Source organism: Argentina silus (assembly GCF_951799395.1).
Source record: "Argentina silus genome assembly, chromosome: 3".
NCBI lineage: Eukaryota > Metazoa > Chordata > Actinopteri > Argentiniformes > Argentinidae > Argentina > Argentina silus.
Window position 1 is genome coordinate 11,339,257 of NC_139657.1, and position 25,422 is coordinate 11,364,678.

The 25,422-nt window shown below is 43.3% G+C and overlaps 2 protein-coding genes across 2 annotated transcripts; both read left to right on the forward strand.

Moving 5' to 3' along the window:
* Positions 1 to 1,847: 1,847 nt before the first annotated feature.
* On the forward strand, positions 1,848 to 11,627 carry ice2 (interactor of little elongator complex ELL subunit 2). Its single transcript, XM_083665770.1, has 15 exons — positions 1,848 to 1,983; positions 2,223 to 2,327; positions 2,423 to 2,759; positions 2,975 to 3,106; positions 3,210 to 3,344; positions 3,515 to 3,631; positions 3,944 to 4,103; positions 4,432 to 4,613; positions 4,730 to 5,654; positions 5,843 to 6,024; positions 6,520 to 6,649; positions 8,907 to 8,991; positions 9,247 to 9,297; positions 9,885 to 10,143; positions 11,163 to 11,627. The coding sequence occupies exons 1-15, from the start codon at positions 1,970 to 1,972 to the stop codon at positions 11,343 to 11,345; spliced, it is 2,997 nt and encodes a 998-aa protein (XP_083521896.1). The 5' UTR covers positions 1,848 to 1,969; the 3' UTR covers positions 11,346 to 11,627.
* A 771-nt stretch (positions 11,628 to 12,398) lies between these two features.
* LOC310801799 (annexin A2-like) lies at positions 12,399 to 23,468 on the forward strand. Its single transcript, XM_083665948.1, has 13 exons — positions 12,399 to 12,451; positions 13,149 to 13,209; positions 13,390 to 13,480; positions 20,116 to 20,210; positions 20,335 to 20,448; positions 21,194 to 21,284; positions 21,406 to 21,485; positions 21,650 to 21,709; positions 21,850 to 21,943; positions 22,154 to 22,249; positions 22,495 to 22,553; positions 22,769 to 22,891; positions 23,117 to 23,468. Exons 2-13 carry the CDS (start codon positions 13,159 to 13,161, stop codon positions 23,174 to 23,176), a joined length of 1,014 nt encoding a protein of 337 aa, XP_083522074.1. The 5' UTR covers positions 12,399 to 12,451; positions 13,149 to 13,158; the 3' UTR covers positions 23,177 to 23,468.
* Positions 23,469 to 25,422: the final 1,954 nt, after the last annotated feature.

A 25,422-nucleotide genomic window follows, 5' to 3' on the forward strand; every position in this document is an offset into this window, starting at 1 on the left:
TATTTACCTCGTAGTGTCTACAGCTGCGTAGTACTTCACTTGACGCAAGGAAGTACTTCGCTAATGTCCATTAAACAACGCCAATTTATGGCTTCTTCTTGTCAAATTTAGACTGCCCTGAAACAGTGGTTTCTTGAGACCAGCTTCAAGTGTTATTATTAAAAATGTACATGAAAATGATCACCATAAGAGGTAACACGTTTTTTTCCTTACTTTTTTCTTTTCACTCTGTAGCAAATATCAGCCAGAATATGCTTGCAATAATACACAATGTACAACACTGAGTGCCTCTCAGTGTAACAGGATGCATAAATGGTATTCAATTGTTGTTTTCGTTTTCCAGACATGTACTCAACTGACTGTTGAGTATGTATTTACACATGCAGATGAATTCTATCTCTCATGTGTTTCAACATATTTCATATTGTGTCTTTATAAGTACAGTAACTGATTATTTCCATGTTTGTTTAAGGCACCATGTTAGATATTTCAGTTAATAGAAAATATTCACTCTGCAGTGGACTTACCCCCCTTTTCTGAGTAGCATAACTGGGAAGGTCGGACTGTAGTAATATACTGTATATGGGTCAAATAAATGAAGTACATTCTGGCTGACAATGTTGCATAAAAGAACCAGAACCAGATTCTGGAATTTACAAAAGAATGGACAATCCACCTTGATGTATTTTGCTTTTGTTTTATGATCATCAAACTTTGATTTCATTGTTGAGAACAGAAAATTGACTAATGCATTGTATTTCAAGTATTCATATGTGTATGTAAAAGATGCATACAACACATCTGAATTTCTTTAATGTTCTGTGTTTAATGTGAGCTCAAAGGGTTGGGGTAAGTTAGGATGAGGGGTGGAGTGTGGGGGGGATATTGCTCCATGAGAAAGCAATATGAACTGTGGGAAAGCCGAACCCGGTGTGTGGTTGTCACAAATTTTTAAGTCACATGTTTGCTACTGATCTTAAAATGGAGGACAGATGATCATGTACCTTTTTATCCAGCTCTTTTGAACTCTCTTTAGCAGGTAGTCTTCACAAAAGTAGTTTTGCTCCTTCTTGTCTGATTCTTAAATATGGAAATAAGTATTTTGATTCATTTTGTAAATACAGCTGTAAAGAAAAATAAGAAATTTAATGTTGTCTTTTAAATACTTTTCATTCTAATATGAATGTTGTTATATTGTACTTAGAAACTGTACCTTTAATATTACCTTTATTAAAAGTGCATTGGACACATCGATTTTAGATGTGCTTTATGTGCTGTTATCCCATAATAAAATTTACCGCTTGTAATGGGCTCTTCATTTTCTGTCTGTCTCTCTATTGTCTGTCTCATTTTAATTTATGACAATACACTACACAGTAGTATTCTGTCCAACCGTTTTCATAAATGAACCTGATCGAAGGTCCAGATACTCATTAGCCAGAAGCCAGAAGTATAAAGCACATTGAATTACAGTATGTGCTCTGGGTTTGGACAACCCTAAGTCATTAGAAGAGTAGAGAAAATGAGTTTGTCCACAGACAGACGATATGCAAATAGGTGTTTTACATTTTAGAGAAAACATAATGTTGTTGTTTGTATATGTACTCATATCATTTTGCACAATTAGAGGAGGCACATGGTTTTCGTAGTAAAATAACCTTATAAGCTCATGAAGAAGTTATATTCTTCAAGAATCGATATGTAACACTCATTAAATACATTGTGCAGTTGAAATAATGGAGATGAAGAACATTTTTGCCCGGACCGTTTTCTACAACGACTTCGTTTTCTGGGGGGGGATTTGATAATGTAACACCAAAACAACTTTCAGAGACGCATAAGAGCATCAGATCACACTATACACAACACAGAGTTTGTCATAGTAGATCTAAACTACAGCTTCTGTACAGCTATTATAATTATCATAAGGCATCTATCATAAAGGGACTTAATAAAAACAGCGGTACATATGGAGCTGATATGGTGAGTCGTGTTTCATACGAATAGTTCTGCCAGCCAGTTGGCTATAGCTCCATAACCCGTGGTACTGTATCTTCTGTAGCTAGCCACGCATATGGTTTACTGTTGTCCCTAGCGTACTTACTAGGGACCACTTATGGTGTCACTTGCTAACGACGTTGATAAATCATGCTTTTAACTAACATGTGTCTCGCTAGCTGCTAAATTTGGATGAAATCAAATGTTAGATTTTCTTATCTCAGGGAAGATATTCCAGACAGCGATGACACTCCATTCATCACTAGAGACGTCTATGATAAGTTCTCTCTGGCACCTACTATCAAGGAACTCTTGGCTATTGTGCAAAGGTACAGTGTATATTAGCTGTTTTATTTAACTATCAAATGATTTAGTTGAGTTTTTATGATGTAGCTAATGAAGTCGATGTCGCCACCATTTCCAGTCCCACAGTGAAGGATGAACCTGAGGACAAATCTAAGAAAGAATCAGACCCCCCTCCTTCTACAGAGAACAAGTCCAAAGGCAGTGACAACATCAGGGACAACAACAAGAGTGCCTGTTTGGACAGCCATGACACTGAAGGTCCTTGCTCTGACAGTAAGGACGACCTCAGTGACACCCAGAGTGCTACTGCCGAGAACAAGGACAGCCACTGCCATGCGTCAGACCTTTACCCTGAACCTAGAGTGCCTTTCCCCTGTGTGTCAAGTCTCACCAGCAAAGACCAGCTGATATATCTGCGTGTGCTGACAAGTAAACAAGCCAAAAAGCCCCCTCAGGTACCTCCACTGTCTTATTAATATGAACACCATTCTGCAAGCTATGCAGTTGTCACCTGTCTTCTCTTTTAAGATTTTCTCTTTTTTTTCCATGTATACATGGCTCCCTCCTCACAGCACAGCCTGTTATAATGTTCAACACGGTCTTGACAGTTGTAGAACTTTCGATTTCCATACGTCTTCGTTAGAGTGGTGACGTGATACATTCTTGGCAGAGTTTACAGCAGAGTTTGCAGCTGCGTGTGAACAGTGAGGTGTCGGAGTTCATGAGGCACCTGCAGGACGTGGCCAGGATGTGTGCAGAGGATTACAACTACATATCCCAGGGAGCAGTGCAGTATTCAGAGGTACTTGTGCACTACACTGCAGTCCTTCATCCCCCCCCTGCCCTGGAGATATCTGTGACGGTGTTGTAGTTCAGGGATATTGACACAAGCTTCTCTGTTACAGGAGTACCTCAGAGCCTGCCTAGAACATGTGAAGAGCTATCCACAGCTTTACCAGATCCATGAGATGACCAGTTTAACAGGGGGCACATTCAGACCAGGCCTCTCTCTGACCTTTGAGAAACAGCTGCTGACCATGGTAGGTGATACTTTAAATAGCATCAATAAAAAATTGGTAAAGAAGATTGATAGACTAGTAGTCACTGAGAAGTGCCTGTGCATTGTCTGTGTCTTGGACCGAAGATTAATTGTACTTGAGATACAAAATTGTCTTTTTCCTGTCTCTGTTTTAAACCTTTATTTCTACAGGGCAACGTTGAGATTACAGACCACAAGATGCTGCCTAATAATGAACAACTTGCCTCAGATTATGAGAGAGTTTCGTCAGCGCATCCCCCAGCTAAGAAAGCAAAGCACACACACACTGTGAGAATGTTACTTTCCTTTTTAATGACTATTTCATGAAGCAAGGAACAAAGATAATACAGTGTATAGTTGTTCCTCACAAACCCACCGGAGGGTGCTAAAGCTCATCACCTTGGAGAAAAAAAAAAATCTGGTGTTTCTAGGAAGTTGCTAAGCAGTGTTTATGTCTAGTAATGATCATTTTAGGTATTACTTTGTTTGAGTAATGTTCAAGAGGTAATACAGAATGTGTATTACCTGATAGAAAATAGAGCTAGGGTGAATAAGATGTTCCATGGCTGATTTCTTTACGTGTGTCCTGTTTGTTTGCAGGGGGTCAGCAGTGACAGTAATGCTGAGAAGCTGTGTGGCCGGTATGAGCCCCATGTGTGCCTGACCAGAGACGCCCTGGTCAGACTGCTCAACAACCATGGCCCAGAGTTCAGTGAGCCCTGGGAGCTGCCTGTGAGGGTGAAAATGAACCCAGGGAAAGGTAGGCCATCACTACGGTACTAAAGAGGATAGCACCTCATTCACTCCATCTGCAACTGCATTGTTTATCTATTCATCGTAAGTCAGAAAACACATATTTATGTTGTGATTTTGATGTCAAGGAACTGGCGTGTATTGGCACCGAATGGCCACATGGTGGTGCGATTACACTACTGTGAGATTTGGCCTACCACACAAATCTGCTTGTTTAGTTTAGATAAGCCATATAGGAAGCCAACATCGTCCTTATTCCTCATCATGTGCGATAGCATAAAAGTGCCGTCCTCACAGATATCATTTTGTAAGATGGAATGTTCTGTAATCCCCAGGCAGTTGTCAGAGCAGGACGGTGTACGTTGACTCTCCCTTGCTGAAGACAGAGATGACTGTGAGAGAGAGGAGCCACCTCTACCACGAGGAGAGCATGAAGCTGTCCATCAAGAAGGACAGCTCTAAGAATGTGTTTCACATCATGACGGAGGCCCCTGCTACCGACAAACAACTTCCAGCGGTATGGAAGCCTGTAGTCATGGCAGACATCTTGTGAATGTTTTTTTTTAATGTTTTTATTTGTTTCTCATTGTGTAACATTGAGTGCCCACATTCATTTGAGTGTCTGTTTAACAGGAGAGCTCTCAAAGAAGCCTGGTGTCCTTTGAGAACACCGGTCTGGATTTTGAGATCGACTTAACAGACCTGGAGACGTTTGGAGAATCGACAGAGTCCCCTAAAAGACTGAAGAACAAGACACAACCGAACGCAAATGTTAAAAGCAGAGAACCCGGAACTTCTCAGCCTAAACAAAAGTCTCTGAAGTCCAGCGGGACTATTGTTGCTGCTAAGAAGACCAAGGGCAGTCAGGAGAATGAAGAGGTGAACTCTTCATGGACAGACATGGAGGAGGAGCCAAAGGAGAAGCCTGTAGAGACAGACTTGAGTGAGCAGAAAGTCCCACAGAGCCCTGCTGCACCGCGGGCCAAGAGGCTGAGACAGGACTCTGTACAGGAGTCAGAGGAGAAGGCAGCCTCGTCTGGGGACTCAGAGGACGAGCGTCTTGTGATCGATGACTCCCCAGCCCCAACAACCAGGACACAGCCCGAGACTAAACCCCAGGCTCAGACTGAGGCCGCCCCACGCTCCCCAGACAAGCCCCAGAGCTCCTCCACTGAAGCCATACCAGAGAACCCCAGATCCCCCTCCCCCCAGAGAGCCAGAACCAGACCCAGCCCTGCTTCAACTCCAGCTTCTGGGTCAAAGAGAGTGGCCAGGAGGAGCAAAGTAGCAGGGGACTGTGACCAGCTTGGCCAGATCCTACGCATGCAGAAAGCCATGCTGAAACCTGCCCACAGCCAGGCCCAGGACCCAGCCAAATCAGAGCTCCTCTCTCCCTCACGAGTAGCAGTCACCCCTGGGCATCCCCATCCACAGTCACTAGTGAAACACTGTGTGTCCTCATTCCTGGAGAGCAGTGACAACCTGGACAGGGAGAGCTTTCTCGTTGCTCCCTCCGGACCTTCATCAACAGACAACCTGAATACTTCGCAACAAAAAAGTTGGTATTTGTAACAAGCTCTACCCCCTCCACCTTACGATAAAAACTACAAATCAATGTATAGCAACTGTTGTGAGGTTGTATTGTATTTTATAATTCAATGAATCTGTAATCTGAGTTTAATGGTGATTGTAGAGGAAGTGTAGGCCAACAGTATGTGTCACATTATAATACGTCCTCCCATCCAGGGCTGCTGTCAGAGGATCTGATGGTGAGTGCGGAGGATGAGCAGGACTATGAGGCTCCAGAGGAGGGGAACGTGCTCTACAAGCTCTACAGTCTGCAGGACGTGCTGCTCATGGTACGCAGCAGCGTCCCCCTGGCCCACAGCAGGAGGGTGGGAAGCGGCCCCGGCACCAGCACCAACAAGGTCAGCATGGCTATTGTTCTACTTCTGACTCACTCACTTCAACAATAGAGAAGCTATTTTAATTCCACTCCTCCAATACTTTACTTTGGTTTACTTATTCGCACAAATAGAGAGACAGTTTGTACACAGTTAAAAAAAAACATTATGTGCAGGAGGGGGGAAAAAGCCTTGTCGAGTAGCCCGCCCCGGGTCATAAATCACACAGATTCAGCAGTGTGGACAAACAAACAAACACACGATAAAATATAATGTAGACCCAAATTAAGTAAAATTAAATTAAATTAAAAAGTCAAGCTGGATTGGCTGAATATGTTCATCTTTTCAGTTTTGCTCTTTTTGCTCCTCCACCTTGGATGGGGAGCAACAGTTTTCTTTTTCCCTTTTACTACTAATCTCACCCCCAGACTTTGTTCTAATGTGCAATGTGAATCTGTTCCATGCTGATCACTGTGTGGCGTAAAACATTTGACCTACAGAATGTTCTGGTCCTCACAGATAGTCCCTGTCCATGTCCTGGCCAAGATGGAGTACCAGCTGTGTTATGGAGTGGAGTGTCTCACAAAGAATGAGGCTTGTCAGCTGTGGGCTGAGACACTGCTTCACTCCAGCACCGTCTCCTATATCGGTAAGACTTCTCCATGATAACAACCCACTCTCCTCTAATAAAGACAACCATGTTCCCATTGTTATTATGTGGGATTATGTTAGATTCCACCCTTTAGATAATCACAGACAGTGAGTCAAGTTATGACTCATTTTAAACCAAATGGCCTCAAAACAGTGCAATGCCTTTGTTGCCTGCCGGCACCTGAGAATGGCTGCAGATTAAATAGACTGAAGTTCTTAACTAAACGTCTTTAAGATAAATCAGTTCTTCTAAGCGACAGACATTTCCCTCGCGCTGGTGTGAATAGGCCAGAGCCTCCTCCCACAGTCCAACGGAATAGCCCTGAGATGACTCACTCCACCACAAGACTGTGTGTTTTGTTTACACCGTCGCCATAACTACAGCCATAATTGTTGGTTTGCCAAGGCTAACATAGAACAGGCCGTTTAGAGATCTGACCCAAATTATGTGTTCAGCATCAATGAGTCTGAAGGCTTGATGTCGTTATCTAGAGCTGAGAGGGCTGAAGTCGTTGTGTGTTATCTCTAGCTCTGGAATCTGGGAGGGAGGGACCCACCCTATCTTAGTTTTTTTGATCACCGAGGCCTGTGCTACAGCTCAGATTCATTGATCATTGCTTTCACAATGTAGCCTGATAGTACACTCTTAGCACACACACAGACGTGGTCATACTGTAGTCACCTTAAATACCACTGAGTAGGAGTTGGAATGTACGCTATGCTAACTTACTCTGCATTCCCTATAGCCTAGTGCCTTTTATGAGACATTCCATAGACGCCATGTGAGTACAGTACATGACAAGTTATCTCCCCCATCCAGCCCTAGGCTCTGATGTCTTATACTTCTATTAACTATTCCCCTTTGACGTAAACTACGCTTTTGGTGACAGGCTACATGTTTCTTACATATAATCTCCTCTCCCTATACAAAAAAAGGCCTACGTGTATCTGAAAGCTCTAAGTTGAATACTGCCCGGAGTGTTTCTCAATGACTGTTGTCACATTGTAGAAGATGATTTAGGTGTCGCATTGAATCTGATAGTTAGTTATGTTTCTATATTGGTCTTCATGCATGCTGAAAGAATGCAGGGATGGGTTGTCCATGTCTTCAGCTTCTGATAAAATTACGAGCGTCAAGAATGTATTTTTGTTGGCCCTGAAGCCTTGTTAGTTTTATATGGTTGACTATGGTTGATAGAGGAGCCAATGTAGTCAAACTATCCGATGTGTTTAGCCCTAACGTACGTGACCATCACCCCATATCCAAATGGCCCATCCCAGACTGATTTGAATGGGTCTGAGTTGTCCCCTTGTGTGATATAATTCAGTCATTACAGAGTGATAGGCTTCCAGTCAGAGTAAGGCTCTTAACTCGGTGATGCTCTATCCTGCCTGGTCCTGGAGAGCTGCAGTGTGTCCCAGGTTTCTGGTCCCAGCCTTGTGCTATATCACACCTAATTGAACACCTCATCAACTGATCTTCAAATTTGTATTAGCTGAATCAGGTGTGTGTCACTGCTAAGCTGGAACAGTAAGATGGGTACTGTGGCTCTCCAAGACCAGGAGTGAGGCTAAACAAGACAGAGCTGGATGTGCCCTCTGCACTGGAGAGAGATCCGAGGCTTAAGAGTGCGTAGAGGAGAACAGTGTTACAACCCCAAACAACACTGCATCACGTCTATCAGTTGTTCACATCAGAACAGCGGAATGTTTGTACGATAATAAACATGACGCGGAGAAGAACCTTTGGCTTTGTTTACGGCCGTGACGTCGTTAAAGACACGTCTGAAGGGTATCACCCACCGGACGACCTCATTCGGCAAGCCTCAACAAACATGTCCATTGTTACTCGTAATCAAAGACTTATTTTAACTTGTTAAAGTCATATGGCTTATCATATGGCATTAGCTAGCTACTATACATACAGGATGAACGAGGCCCTATCTAGAAAGAGGATGCCTTTAAGGAGCACATTCTTTATGTAACCATGAGAAGCAGAGGCAGGGGTGAGTGGGAGCTGCTCGTTGCTGCAGAAAGGGGAGAAGGGAGACGCCAACGTCGGCTCCTCGTCTCTGGAAATCTGTAATCATCTCTGGCTGCATTAGTAGTGGCCATGTAGGCGTTCTGACAGATTGAAGCTTTTGATGTAGAAGCTCATTATCTCTGTCCCCCCCTTCTCTTCTCTCTCTCTCTCTCCCTATCTCTATCTCTATCTCTCTATCTATCTATCTATCTCTGTATCTACATCTCTCCAGGTCACATCAATGCACACACATCAAAAGTAGCATTGCTACGGAAGCTACCAGCAGACTGGAAACAGAATGCATCCTGTGACTTCAAGTGAGTGTCCGACTCCTCAGGGCCAGTGCTGTATCTTAAAGCGAGCTATCTCAGCTAAGGTGCATCTGACCTAATCATCTATTTGCCAACGTCCCATCCTTGGTTGCGTCTGTTTCCCCATTGGTCCTTTTGATCGTCAGTATCAAAGTCAGTGATGTCGTCAAAGCTGTCCATAGATAAATGCTTGACTTAGTTCATGGCAAAGCTGTAATGTCATCTAATGTGGCAACTCTCTCCTCTCTGTACTATCTGCAGGCCATCCAAATCACTCAACATACTGCATCATTTGCTGAAAAAGATTACTGGGTGAGATGACTCTCATTGTTTTAGCCTGACTCTTCTGTGAATGATTCTACCCTCAGTCTAATACCTTCTTTCTAATAAGGTGCAATATGATACACTGTTTGGAATAGTAATCCAACTGTTCCAGGTGAGAGAGGGGATTTGCGTCGGCAGGCCTGAACACAGTGGTGTTCTTGCATCACTGCGTCTCTCATCCTGTCATTGAGCTCCAGGCCAGGACGTTCTGCCAGCCTGTGTTTGTGTTAGAGAGAGAGCAAGTTACACAATCTACAGCTCAATCTGGGCACAACGGATCTGTCACTTACTGGTTTTATAAGTCGACACTCGGCACTCACCGGCATTCCTCTGTGTTTTCTCTCTTTCTTTCCCTCCCTCTCTCTCTCTCTCTCTCTCTCTCTCTCTCTCTCTCTCTCTCTCACTCACTCACTGAGAGTGTTAGACATGTTACAGAGTGGGTCAGCATTACACGTTTCATCAGGTGGAATGTTGTTTTGAACTATGTTCAACTATGTGTGTGTGTGTGTGTGTGTGTGTGTGTGTGTGTGTGTGTGTGTGTGTGTGTGTGTGTGTGTGTGTGTGTGTGCACGTAGGCTAGAAGAGGGACGCTACATGTTACGCCACAAGGCAGGAGAGCCGTTTGTGACCATCTTTAAAGCAGCAGATGGGAACCTGAAGGCGAGCCGGTGGGCGTACGACCTGCAGCAGGTCCACGGCGCTGTGCCCCAGCCCCCCGCCCTCGGCCTGCTGCCCTGGGTGCCCGTCGACCCGGCTGTCGTCCTGCCCTTCCACCAGAAGTACGGTCGCGTTCCCTGCACCTTCCCCCCAAGAGACCTTCAGCACGCTCACAAGGTAAGGTGTTTTGAATAGAATGTCGTAAAAAAAACATTATTCAGCGTGTGAATTATGTGTCAGAGACGGTAGTTGTGGTGGTGTGCGCTTTTCAAACTGTAAATGATAGCGTTCAGGTGAAACTCACTCATGCCGTCATGGAATATGTAGTATGCGTGTCTAAAAGGTGAGTGATGTCTGGGAAGTCCACACCCTCTCCCTCCCACATAGTAGTGCAGACAGACGTACAGCCAAGGTAAATACTCCCCTCCACCCCTGACAGACCAGCTTCTGACATCCCACAATCCCCTGGTCTGAAACAAAGGACCCTGGCATGTTAATGGGCTCTTATCAGATAGGTACCACAGCCACTCATTTCCGCAACATCGTTTTCCAATACATCTAAGTCCAGAACTAAGAAGAGAGGGACAATGGAGAAAATAACTGGTGGTAGAAGTATTAACTCCTAGAATATCAACAGCAAAGGAGGGTAGCTATCATCATTGTGTAATCTGGAACATTCTTCAAAGAGTTGTCTGAAAACCCCAGAGGGACGCCTGCTGCTACAAGCCCTCCAGGGGAACACACCTCTTTGCTCTCTGTCATAAGCTCACTTTACCTCTCAGTATTGGCCAGGCCAGTGAAGCCTCAGATGGCCCCGGAGCGATACTGTGTTACAGTTATACAGTATTAGAGGGTATATGTCTGTATTACAGGGGTAGCCGTGCCAAGGTGGGATGGATAGTCAGTAAATCCCCTTGATATTACTACCAAGTTAGTTTTGACAATATCATCTAAAGTATGATTTGGTGCTCCACTCTTTATTCAAGAATCTAAATTCACTTCACATTTGTTCAACAGAGATGGTCTGGTTTTTGGGTGTTTTTTTTTATCTGGCATGTTCCGCAAATCTGTCGTGTGTGCACATTTGTACACACTCCCGTTCTCATATTTGGAGAATTGTGTTGTATGATGTAAGTGTGTTCAGATCTGTAGTATCAGAATGGTCCTGATGTCCCCTCTTCTCTGTCTCCTCACAGGCAGGAAGCAAGGGCCCAGGGAAGGCAGGGGCCGGGGAAGGCCAGGGGAAGGCGGGGCCAACACAGCCCAACTCCAACCAAGCAACCAATAAGAAGAAGAAGAACAAAGGCAAGCGTGCCAAGAGGCGTGAGAAGTGGATCCAAAAGCAGATTCAACGGGCCGTTGAAAAGCCCAGCCAATAGAAACACTTTATAGAAGCAAGGGGTTGAGCAATCAGGAGGAGAGGAAGATGATGAAGAGGAGCCAATCAGTTGAATGCTTTATCCTGTATCTCCTGAACAGCAGCACTGTCACCTGTATACTTGAATGTAAATACTAAAGCACTTGAGTTTGTTGCACTTATTGAGCTTGTGTTATTTGACATTTTAGCACTTTGTATTTCATACTTTTTTTCAATGATAAATGTCAATATTGAATAAAGATACCACCACTTTCTGAACTGTGAAGGAAACCCTGGCAATCTCATAATCTGTGATGATGCTAACACAAGATTTTGAAGTTAATTGGACAGGTGTAATGAATGTTAGTTAGAGACACAGAGGCCAATGAGAATGTTTGTTTGTTAACCATTTGAGTAAACTGTTGAGTAAAATGTCCAGAAAACCTTTTTTCATGTGAGGGGCATTGGCTGGCCTTGTCACAATCTCACTGAACATCTCCTGATAATCTTCATGTATGGTTAGTGTTCTGAAGGCTCATAGCTCCAGTGCAAGTGGCTTTTAATAGAATCCGTGGGACAACTTCAACAAACAGAGCTGATATTGTGCTCCTTATCATTGGAGAAACAGAAGAAGCTTCTGGCAATAGATGTTCACAGTCCTCCTGTTCATCATAATGACGTCATATTTCTCACCAGTGACAGTAAGATGCACATTCTAAAACGTTATATTAGTCTTCCCTTGAATAAGCCTGAATCTGAGCCCACGCAGGCACATGTAATGCATTCTCAAATTCTGCAACTGTTCTTTACCACATAATGGACCTCAAGCCACCTTGTATTACAGCAGCAGTGGCTCAAGCTAGGGCAAGCAGCCAAGCCTTCCAGTATGAGTGGGTGGAGACCAGGGGCAGGGTGGAGCTGTGGTCAGGGGCAGGGTGGAGCTGTGGTCAGGGGTGGGCTGCTGTACGTGTGTGGGAGTGTGGAAGAGGAGGGGCTCTGAGGCAGGGGAGGAGATAAGGGTGGAGTTTTGAAGGCCATAGCTACGCCCTGTGGTATTTAACCACCACACCCATCTTAGTCCTCCTAGCCGGCGCTATTCTGTGCATCATCTCAGCCTTATTCAATCAGGTAAGCTGCCAATGTCCTTGTGGTTCATTTCAATATCTTTGCCTAAGAAATTACTACAGCCAGAGACTGAAACGTTTGTTGTGACCATAAAACTATGGCTGTGTGAGTTTGAGAGGGGGGAATAAAGGTATTTAAGGTTCACAGACTGGTCATTCATTGTGTACAACCACTTTTTCTTGCATGTTTCATAGAAGTTACAGTAACAGGAACAGAATGTAGTTTGTTTCCTCTGTATGAGCAGACCTACGGTAAAGACAGTGATTCACTTCACTTCCCTCACAGAGCTCTCTCTCCAATGCTACTGTTCCAGGGTGTGCCTGTCCAGGCTTTCAGTTAGGAAGTTTGCCAAACTACTTATCTCATATCCTTCTCCCCTGTAATCATTACAAATAATGTTTAATAAAAGAGTAAATACGTATAGATTATATCTGGACTTTTTGGACTGTCCATTTTGTTGATTACTTATATGATTCTACTAGATACACTAAGGGGGAGTACTTAAGAATGTAATATCTTACCCATAGCAAACATTTGCATGACCTTTGCATGGTCAGACAATTGCACAAAAACTCCCTGTGATAGGGTGACCATAAGCTTCAACACAACATGGTTCCCAAAGTTCTAGTCTCAGGTGGCACACACCCAAGTTGCTAAAATGGTACGATGACCACAGTGGGGTTTTTTTCCCCTTTTGCAGAAAAGTCAAGATGGCACTCGTATCTGAGTTCCTTGGCCAACTTTCCATGAATATCGGAGCGGTAAGTACTGTTGTAGATGTTTATCCTCAGACAAACTGATCAGTTAAACAGTAAATGTAAATGTGACACCTCACAATAGTCGATTGGATTACACATACACACTGAATGATTTCCCACAGAATTAAGACCTTCTCCTAATGATAATGCTGTTTTTTTTTGTGTTTTTTTTTAAATTCCCAGTGTGAACCCAAGCACCCCACTGTAGTTCCTGCAGCTGATTTTGACCCTGACAAAGATGCTGCCAGAATAGAGACAGCTATCAAGACAAAGGGTAAGAGAGGTCTAAGATCCCAAATAAGTTTGTGAACAACGGGACTTCCGGTCAGCGCGAGTATGGTGTAGACGCGTATTCTCGTTTGTCCCACCGACTTTATAAAATCTTAGACTTTAGCCCCCCTTTTACACATCTTTATCACGAAAAAACGAGTAAAGACAACTCCTAATCACGGACCACATTAGAGGATGACTTCAAAAGCTACCAGAAGTACTAAAAAGGACGAAACCTCTACTAAAGATATCGCCGCAGCTAGCCACGTGGATATGGAAGCCATAGCCGCCATGCTACGAGAACACAGAACAGCCCTTTCGACTGACTTCAAGACTGCCTTCTCAATACTTGAGGCAAAACTGGACTCAATGCAATCCAAAGTAGACGACCAGGATAGACGAGTGCTATCTCTTGAGACCAATGCCAACTCAGTCAGCGATAGCATCAGTGCCCTTGAAACCAACTGCGCAGCACTAGCCGACGCCAATGCAAAATTACAAGCTAAACTGCTAGATCTGGAAAGCCGCAGCAGGCGCAACAATATACGCATCATAGGCTTACCGGAGTCAGTAGAGGGCACCCATCCCACCGAATTCTTTACCGGGCTCTTGGTGGAGGTACTCGGGGACCAAATCCTAGATTCACCGCCGGAATTAGACCGGGCCCATCGATCCCTTGCAGCCAAACCAACAGCAGGAGCGAAGCCTCGGTCCGTCGTCATCTGCTTCCACAGGTTCCAGACCCGCGACCTCGTCATTCGTGAATCCCGCAAAATGAGAGGCAAACTCCAGTACCGCGGCAACCCAATCCACATCTTTGAGGACTACAGTCCAGACGTGTTGAACCAGCGAGCTGAATATCGAGAAGTCATGAAGGAACTGTACAACCTGGGCCTCAGACCAGCTCTACACTACCCAGCCAAGCTGTTTGTCACACCTAAGGACGGCGGCAAGAAGAAACGGCTCTTCTCCGTCAAGGAAGCACAGGAGTTTGCGTCTTCAAATCACACTCCGTAACACCGACCGCTCTGATACAGGTTACAGCACTGAACAGTCTACCTCGACTGAAGAGATCTACGTAGCCCTTGGGCGCTGTAGCCTACTCGGGGCCCGTCAACATGCCGTGAGTTGGATATTCAGCTGTGGAGCAGATTAGCTCTGTAGGCTAGGCAGCTAACCGTCTATCCTAAACGGATCATTTGTATTTTTGTTCTGTTCTTCCGTATGTTCTATTAATTAAGTGGCTACGTTCTGTGAGTATAAGTCGTTCTGTGAGTATAAGTCGTTCTGTGAGTATAAGTCGTTCTGTGATAATAAGTCGTTCTGTGAGTATAAGTCGTTCTGTGAGTATAAGACGCCACCATAGCCTTATATGCAATTGTCATTAACTTGCTCAAACGAACTTGTAGGCACCTTAACCTGTTGGATGGCAATACTCATTATATTTTCTGTGTTGTATATTACAAAATGTTCACCTTGTATATTACATTCCTCAAAAGGTTAGCCCGTATATAGCCTATGTTCTCATTTTCCCCTCAGGATTTCATTATTACCTTGCACAAACGAACTCGTAGGCACTTTGGCCTGTTTGATGGCAATACTCGTTATATATTTGTGTTGTATATTTATAATGTTTATATATATATGTATGTAAGTTAAGGGGCATTCTCTTTAGTTCGGTGGGCCGTGAGTTTTAGACAAGGAGCCCAAGAGATGCTTTCCAGTACAAGGAGCTGCCCTTCTGGTAGTCTCCAGGCTAGGGACGGGTGGGGGGTGGGTTTATTGTTTATGTTTATTATTTTTCTTTTGCCAGCTTATTCTAGTTTTCTCCGCGACAACAATTATCTACCCTGCTTTACAAACATAGACAATGACACAGAACACTAATTCAACTCAAGTGCAAAGAGGAGGTTACAAGTTTGTGAGCTGGAACGTAAGAGGATTGGGTCACGTCATGAAGAGGGCCAAAGTATTTGCTCACCTGAAATCTTTATCGGTGGACATAATGTTTCTACAAGAAACACACATAAAGCACGTCGCTAAGGGGAGACTCAAGGTTAGTTGGGTTGACCAATTATATCAATCGACCTTTAGCGCTAAGGCGCGAGGGGTGGCAATCTTGATCAGGAAAAATGTTCCCTTCGTTCACAATTCCACAATGAGCGATCCAAATGGTAGATTCCTCATAGTAGCTGGCGTTTTAAACTCTGTCCCTATAACATTAGTGAACCTGTATGCCCCCAATTTCGATGACCCATCATTCTTTCAAAAGGTCTTCAATGCGATCCCCAACATCGCAGAGACTAACATTCTAATTGGGGGTGACTTTAACTGCGTCTTGGACCCTCTGTTAGATAAGCAGTCGTCAAAATCTCTCCAGCAATCCAACTCCAGTATCCGTCTCAATACGTTGATAAATAACCTCAATCTAGTTGATATATGGAGACTTACACACCCCACAGTTAGAGATTTCTCCTTTTATTCTCCAGTCCATAAGTCTTACTCGCGCATTGATTACTTCCTGCTAGACTCCAAACTGCTATCATCTGTCAAAGCTGTATCCTATCATCCCATTATCATATCTGATCACTCAATACTTTCCATGGAACTGAATATTGGGGAGCCCAGAGCTGGAGGCCGCCAATGGCGCTTTGATCCTACACTTCTACTCGATGAGGAGTTCACTAGGTTCTTGCAAGAACAGATCTCCCTCTTTATCTCGGAGAATGACACCGGAGATGTTAATGACTCCATATTATGGGAATCCCTAAAGGCGGTGATCAGAGGTCACATAATAGCATTTGCCTCTAATAAAAGGAAAAGGGAGAACAGTAGATTGAAAGATATAGAACGAGACCTTTCTACTCAGGAACATCTGTTTAAGAACCATCCAGATGATGCTACTCTTGAGTCAATCACCAACCTAAAACATGAACACAATACCATCTTGTCACAAAGAGTAGCCGCACTGCTTGCTAGGACGCAACAAAAATACTTTGAGTTGGGTGACAAACCCCATAGTTTACTTGCAAGGCAGCTGAGACACACACAAGCCACTCGTGCTATCCATAAAATAAGGGACAGAAAAGGTAAACCTATAACAGACCCGGCTGAGTTAAACAAATGTTTCGCACAATTCTATGAGGAGCTATATCAATCCAAATGTAAAACAACGGACCCCCACCTAGTGAACCAATTCTTGATCAACAGCCAACTCCCCACACTCGACGAAGAAGCAGCAAAGACATTGGACTCCGATATAACATTGGATGAGATTAAAACAGCTATCTCTCAATTTCCTAATAACAAAGCCCCTGGCCCTGACGGGTTCATCATTGAATTCTACAAAAAATACCTACCAAGCCTGGCCCCATTACTTTTACGAATGTTCATACATTCAAAAGAAACCTCTGTGCTACCCAATACACTATACATGGCAAACATTGCTCTGATCCTAAAGAAAGACAGAGATCCACTGGAAATGTCATCCTACCGTCCTATATCACTTCTCCAAATGGAGACTAAAGTGTTGAGCAAAGTGCTAGCAAATAGATTATGCAAATACATAGCCAAATTAATACATCCTGACCAAACTGGTTTTGTCCCGGGCCGACACATATATTTCAACTTACGCCGACTCTTCAACATCATGTATCATAACCACACAGACGAGGCCATAGTAATAGCCTTGGATGCCGAAAAAGCTTTCGATTACATAGAATGGAAATACATGTTGTCCACCTTAAAACACTTTGGTTTTGGTAAAGGGTTTATTAACTGGATTGAAATCATATATGCTCATCCTCAAGCATCAATTATTACTAATTGTGAGGTTTCGCAACCCTTCCATCTTCAGAGAGGCGTGCGCCAAGGGTGCTCCTGTTCACCTTATCTCTTCAACCTAGCCATTGAGGTTCTAGCCAGTCAAATTAGAGCGAATCAGGAGATTGCCCCAATTCGCATCCACAACACAGTTAACAGTCTGTCTCTATTCGCTGACGACATCACATTATTTCTGTCGCACCCTAAAACATCCGTCCCACCATTATTACGTTTAATAGACACTTTTGGAAGCTTTTCTGGATACAAGATAAACTGGGAGAAGAGCGAACTGATGCCCATATCAGACAAAATAGACCTAGGTTTCCTACAAACCACTCCCTTTAAATTGTCAATGGACCAATTCAAAACTTTAGGTATAATCGCCACACGTGAACACGGGAAACTCCTGAAAAGTAACTGGGAACCCAAGATGCATCAGCTAAAGCAGAATATTGAATTTTGGAATACATTACCTATCTCACTGGTTGGCCGCATTAATGCCATAAAATTGGTTGCCCTCCCACGTTTCTTATACATTTTTCAATCCATCCCTGTATTTATCCCCCTCTCCTATTTTAAGAAGTTGGACTCCATCTTATCATCTTTTATTTGGAACAACAAAACGGCCAGAATATCTAAAAAACATCTATGTAAATCCAAAACAGAAGGTGGCTTCGGTTTACCGCAATTTAAATTGTACTACTGGGCAGCCAATCTGAATGCACTTTCCTACTGGCGCAGCTGCCTGCCGACAGTCCACACTCATGAGAGCAGACCCTCGTGGCTCCAACTTGAACTAGCCACATGCAATCGTACTTCCCTCCCTGCAATACTCAATAACCCAGTCAGGACAAAGATCCCAACCTACATAAACAACCCTATCATTCTTCACTCCTTAAAGATATGGAAACAAATCCAATCTTTCCTTAAACTCCCTAAGGTCTACTTGGACAGCCCAATCTGCCACAACCATGCCTTTCCCCCTGCACTGGCTGACCCAATCTTTTCCATCTGGAAGGACAGAAATATTGCCACAATAAGGGACATGTATGTTGATGGGTACCTTGCTTCTTTCCAACAACTGCAACAGACTTACGCTCTCCCGACATCACACTTCTTTAGATACCTACAGGTTAGGAATTTTATTAGGATCCATCTACCACACTTTGAACAAATGCCCAAACATAACACACTAGACAGCATCCTTCGACATACACCAGGCATCAAAGGTTCAGTCTCTTTTCTGTATGACACTCTGCAGGCGAACGTAGTGATCTCCAATGTTAAACTGAAAGCCGACTGGGAACAGGAACTCGCTATTGAAATAACTGAGGAAGTCTGGGAGGCAATACTCGAGAGAATACATCATAGCTCTATAAATGCAAGACACTCCCTAATACAATTCAAGGTAGTTCACAGACTCCATTATTCAAAGTCAAGGCTACACTCCATCTATCCCAATGTCTCCCCCTTGTGCGACAAATGCAAACAAGGGACTGGAACTCTCACCCACCAGCTCTGGTCCTGCCCAAAACTAAATTCCTATTGGACCCTTATATTTGACTACATAGCAAAGGCATTCAATAAATCTATCAATCCTGACCCTCTACTTGCTATCTTTGGATCAGTGGTAGTTAACACATCCATCAACAGACATGAGAAGCAAGCCATCTCTCTCTGTACACTGTTGGCCAAACGCCTTATCTTACAACAGTGGAAGTCAGAGACTAGCCCACTATTCCGGCAGTGGCTTAGGGAGCTGGGGAACGTGCTCCATATGGAGAGGCTCCGCTATAAACTCACCAGCAGAGATTCCATCTTCCTGAAAACATGGCAACCCCTACTAGACAAATGGGCAGCCGCCTGTGATAAGGATCCTCCGTAGCCTCTCATCCGAAACACTTGAATGCATACACAACACGATTACATTTTAGTTATCACAATATACTGTTGTACACTCTGTAGGCCGTTAACGTTGCCATCATAATTTATATTATTAGCCGGTGCTAACTCAATGAATACCTCTGTTCCTTTTATTTCACTCTCAATTTCACTTTCAACTTCCTCTTGCTACTTTCGTTTTTATTGTTATTATATTACTATGCTTTCATATTTGCGGTGTACATCTGTGTATAAGAGTGTGTGCGTGTATTATGTGTGTATGTGTATGTATGTAAGTGTGTGTATGTATGTACATATATACGTACTACTCTTCTTTTACCTGAATCTTGTCTAGTACACTAAGCTTACTTGTCATGTTTTAGTTTCTACTTTTATGCTGGCTTTTATTTATTTATTTTATTATTATTATTATTATTATTATTATTTTTATCTATATATTTTTTTTTTTTTCTTGTGGGTGGGGGGGAGGGGGGGGCCTTGGGGCCCTGTGTTGTTTTTGTTGTTGTTGTTAAAATTTAGAAAACCTGAAGGAGGACCAGTGTATCTTAATCCTGTACAACCCCTATGTTTCCTTCAATAAATATATATATAAAAAAAAAAAAAAGTTTGTGAACAACATGTAGTTGCAGTTCGTACCACTGTGTAACTGAAACGTGGCTAGTGAAAGACAGAGTTTGGTGGTTCAACTATGTGAAAGCTGGCTTGGTAAAAGGCAGGCAGTGGTATTTGTGAGTCAGCTTCCTGGCTCCAAACCCTCAGACTGTAATGGGAACATTCCCAAGGCAACGCCTCACAGCTGGCAGCAGTCTTTGCCCCTACCAAATCAAACTGCCCTGCTCCAAACTGCCCTGCTTTTTTATTATGACTCATTTGTTAGCAATCAACTGATGTCTGTTAAATGTAACTTCATCTCAGGGGTGGAAGAACAGACCATCATTGATATCCTGACCAAGCGGACCTACTCCCAGAGGAGAGAGATTGCCTTTGCATATGAAAGGAGAGCCAAAAAGGTAAGACGGGGTCAACTATCCACACCAGTGATCAATGATGGTCTGACCACTGTGTGAATCCCAAAAGAGGAACCTGTGAAAAACCTGTTACAGTACCTACCTGGTAATGCTCTGATCTTCTCAGGACATGATCGTGGCCCTGAAGGGGGCGCTTTCTGGCACATTGGAGTCATTGATCCTGGGACTGATGAAGAGCACTGCGCAGTATGACGCCTCAGAGATTAAAGGCTCTATTAAGGTAAAGAATAAAACCCTTAGATGCCCATACAGGTCCTCTGATTCAACATGATGCACTGGTCAATAGGGGACTGCTGCCCTCTCCTGGTGGCATATCATGAGTGCAATTCAGATTAACATGGGCCACTAAATTAGCAGTAAAATCACTTCTTCTTCTTCTTCTTCTTCTTCTTCTTCTTCTTCTTCTTCTTCTTCTTCTTCTTCTTCTTCTTCTTCTTCTTCTTCTTCTTCTTCTTCTTCTTCTTCTTCTTCTTCTTCTTCTTCTTCTTCTTCTTCTTCTTCTTCTTCTTCTTCTTCTTCTTCTTCTTCTTCTTCTTCTTCTTCTTCTTCTTCTTCTTCTTCTTCTTCTTCTTCTTCTTCTTCTTCTTCTTCTTCTTCTTCTTCTTCTTCTTCTTCTTCTTCTTCTTCTTCTTCTTCTTCTTCTTCTTCTTCTTCTTCTTCTTCTTCTTCTTCTTCTTCTTCTTCTTCTTCTTCTTCTTCTTCTTCTTCTTCTTCTTCTTCTTCTTCTTCTTCTTCTTCTTCTTCTTCTTCTTCTTCTTCTTCTTCTTCTTCTTCTTCTTCTTCTTCTTCTTCTTCTTCTTCTTCAAACATTACAATACTAGAGTTACAGAAGCAATGTTCATTTTAAATGTACAATATGAAATATGACACTTTCTGAATATGAATAGTAGTGGTGTTTCTGCCACAATGTCCATTCATGTCACTGTAAAAGGAGGTAGGATGTAACCCTTGTTGTCTCTTTGCAGGGTTTGGGAACAGATGAGGAGACCCTGATTGAAATTCTATGCTCTCGCAGCAACCAAGAGCTGGTGGAGATCAAGACAGTCTACAAGGACTGTAAGTCTGAGTCATGCCTTCACCTGTCATCTGAGACAACACTGTGCTTGTAGCACTATTGAAATGGGGGGATGGAATTCTCATGGAGCACAACACATATGATTCCTGTTCTCCTCTGCAGTGTTCAAGAAGGATCTGGAGAAGGATGTGGCTGGGGACACCTCTGGGGACTTTGCTAAGCTGCTGCTGGCCCTGGTGCAGGTGAGACCAGTTCCCTGTGTGGTAGCTTAAGATGACACATGTGCCACTAATTGTCTTTGTCTTTGGCATTAGATGTGGTTGTACACAGCATTACATCATTCCTGGTGATTAAACACTACTCAATAATGCCAATGGTTCTGATTCAATTGTTAATTTCTTGACAGGCGAAGAGGGCCGACCCATCCGCTGTGGTAGACTATGAGAAGATTGATGAAGATGCTAGAGTAAGTACAGTGCCATAAAGGTGTGTCTGTCTTTTTTGTCTACCTTTTTTTCTCAATATCTGCAAGATGTAATAAACACTACTGGGACCATTATAAGTAGGGCACTGTGCATGTATGTTCACCGTGTCTCCTCTCTGTAGGCCCTGTACGACGCTGGAGTCAAGAGGAAAGGGACTGATGTAGCAACGTGGATCTCCATCATGTCAGAGAGAAGTGTCCCCCATCTACAGAAAGGTACTACGATCTCATATCTTAATTTCCCAAGACATGCACAGTATCTCTCTGTCTGTCTGCACTAAAAAAAAAAGCTAAGGGAGCAAAACCTCATCATAGTCTGTCTGCCTATATTGCGAACCAAAAAAATGACTTACATTTCATGACATCATCAATTTGCTATAGTGATTATACCTCAGTGGGTGATTAACAGACCCTTTCCTTTGCTAGTGTTTGACAGATACAAGAGCTACAGCCCCTATGACATGCAGGAGAGCATCCGCAAGGAGGTGAAAGGAGACACAGAGGCATCCTTCCTCACCCTGGGTACATGGACCTTTCATTACTGACTCATTATTTCTTCTCCAAGAGGAAAGGCACCTCCAGTCAATTGAGCGTGAATTGATTCTCATCGACTGAGCATGAATGCATGATGAGTTCTGAGAGCAATGATCAGTCTAGTGCTCCATAACTCTTTGTGAATCACCTCCTTAGTTACAAGAGGAAATGTAGCAGGTTATTCAAAAGTATCTCTTTCTCTCTCTCTCTCTCTCTGTCTCTCTCTCCTCCAGTTCAGTGCTTTGAAAACAAACAGCTGTACTTTGCCAACAGACTGAAGGAGGCCATGAAGGTAATTATATTTCTTGTTCTCTGTGTTTTTGTGTGAAATCGGGGACCATTATTTCAGGGAACAGATGTAGAAACTGCATCTACTTGTGAAAGTACAACATTTCTCCCAGGAATACAGAGCCTGATGTTGGCAAACGGCTTACACCAGGATTGCATCATTTAGAACTATGTGAAGCTTGGAGTGCTTACTGTGCGTCTTGTGTTCTTTCTGCTCAGAGCAAAGGGGCGAAGGAGAAGGTGGTGACCAGAATCATGGTGTCACGCTGCGAGGTGGACCTCATGAAGATCCGCACAGAGTTCAAGAAACAGACCGGCAAATCTCTGTACCAGACCATCGCTGTAAGTGCTCCACCAATAGAGCCTACCAGGGAAGGCTGGTGGAGGTAGAACATCAAACATACACCATTCATTATTCCGTCCCATACATTACAATGTGCCCGTCCTCTGATTTCTACCTCCATCAGCCTCTCCCGGAGCCTACCACCTACTCACTTATGTCATCGTGTCTAATGGTCCTGTCATGCAGCCTCCCTGACTGTTGTTTGTCTGTCTCCCTCTCTCCAGGAGCACACCAAGGGAGACTACCAGAAGGCTCTACTGGGTCTGTGTGGGGGAGATGACTAGATATGACCTGGCTCCTCACTCCCTAGAGGCCTGTGTGGTGCCCATTGTCCACAGCTGGAAGGGTTGATCACTGGGAGCTAGTGGACCATAAACCTACGTACCTTACTGTACTGCACTGCACAGCAACTTTAGAGCCAGGGCCTTGTTCAAACTGTCAATTTGGACATTATTATTTGGACAATATCCTTCACGAAATGTCATCATTCTAGCTTTTCAACAGATGAAGATGATGGAAGCACTGCTTACCTTTGTAACAAAACCAACTAGTAATAAAGTTACCTTTTAAATCATTCATCATTTTACTTTTTAATTTCGCCTTGTGACCCATTTACAAAAGGCTTTGAGGAAAGGCAGTCTGTGTCCTCATATGCAGTTGATCTCGCTGTCCACTAGAGGACGCTAGAGTAGTATAAGATGCTACTCTCCGTTTTATGGCCTGAGACGATCTGATGCCTGCTGAGGCTTTGCTTTGATGTTGTTCTTTTTTTTCTTTTTTAATAAAATGAAATATTTTATCATAAGATACATTTCCTCATCTTATTCCCTAATTATTACAGGGAAAAGTTTCAACTAGGGAGGAGATAAAAAGTCATAATCCAGATTTAGGCTGAATATAGACGACTTGCACAGAGAACCAAAGGTAGTTTAGTTTGAGCGAGTATACTCAATGAATACTTGGCTAACCATGAAGAGTTTATCTAATTGCTTCTGAATTAAAACTTACTGTCAAAATAACCAGAAAGTTGGTAAGAGGACCATTCCCATGCATGAATTAGATAGCCTTTCATACAGGATATAAATAAGCTTCCCTCTATTTCCACTGAAGAGGCTTTATTCATTAGTGTGTTTTGCTGTGTTTGTTTGGCGCTAATATTTTAATTAAAAATGTTAATTTAACCTCCAGCAAAGATGATTTGCATACTACTAAACAAGCTTCTATACCGTCTGTTTCTTCTGGTTAGTTTGTGGTCTCTCAGGATGAAAGATCCGCCACAGTGTTGACAAGGCATTTCTACAAGAGTACAAGCAGCAAAAACGGCCCCAAAAGACAAGCTCTGTACTGGAGAGACTGATGAGAAGCTCTAATAACCACACACTGTAGACAGAGACAGGTAAACAACCGCCCTCCAACGTCTCGGTCGATCACTGTCCATCGTCTATTCATCCCTCCATTAGGATATGTGTAAGAACTTCTGATGTAAAGTCTTTTTACTCTAATAACAGGACAACACTTGATTCTAGATATTATTGATAAGTCATCATGAAATCGCTCACATACAGACAAAGGGGCTTAACATCAGAATTGTTGTCATTGGAGACTAGCAGCTTGTATCATTATTGAAATGCTCTTCTTTCAAAAGATGTGCAATAGTGCCCGTGTCATTTCTATTCTCACACGCGCTGGTCTTATTTGATGGGTGGCTGAGGAGACATTCCTTCAAAGCGGTGTACGCCTTTGGATTTATGGTCATTTTGTAATAATATTGATGAGAACATTACCCCTTTGTGATGTTTTATGTTTATTGCCGATAAAATAAAAAATATAGTGTAAAGTAAGGTAAAACAGTATTTTGCAAAGCAAGGGGTGAGATTTATGTGTAGATACGGTGACAGATTAATTTCTGCATCATAAAGAGGAGAGTACCTCCCATATTTCTCCCTTTTTATGTGGATGTACAACATGCTGTTCTGTTGAAGGCCAGCCCATGGGGACCTCCACCAAACCCAAGGGGACCGCTCTCCTCAATTGAAACGATGCAATTTACTGTCCCAAACACGGGCACTTCATCATTCAGAGAGGGACTTTAACCCCATGAATGTCAAACACAGGGCATGCAGCGAGGGAGAGTGGAGATGGGCCATTAACATAACGAGTCAAGTCAAATGACTAGCCCTCTGAAACGCACTCGAAATATTCTAATGTGATAACATCTACATAACATCTGACAGCGAGATGGATCTCCAAAATAATCTATGCTTTGATAATCTTTAGATAAAGCAATCACAGCACTGTCATCACAGGAGGAGAATTTGCCTCTGTTTTTTGTTTTTTTGTTGCTTTGACAACGTCGTTACCTAGAGACGTGGAGGCACCTCACCTCAGGTCAGGTCCCGTTCACATGTGTTTTAACCCAGACCAGGGTGTGGCTCGGTTCAAAGGTGGAGAGAGAGGAAGTGAGAGAGAGAGAGCCCACATTCCTCCCACTACTTTGTCCCAGTTAGGGAGAGAGCTTCATGTGCAGCAG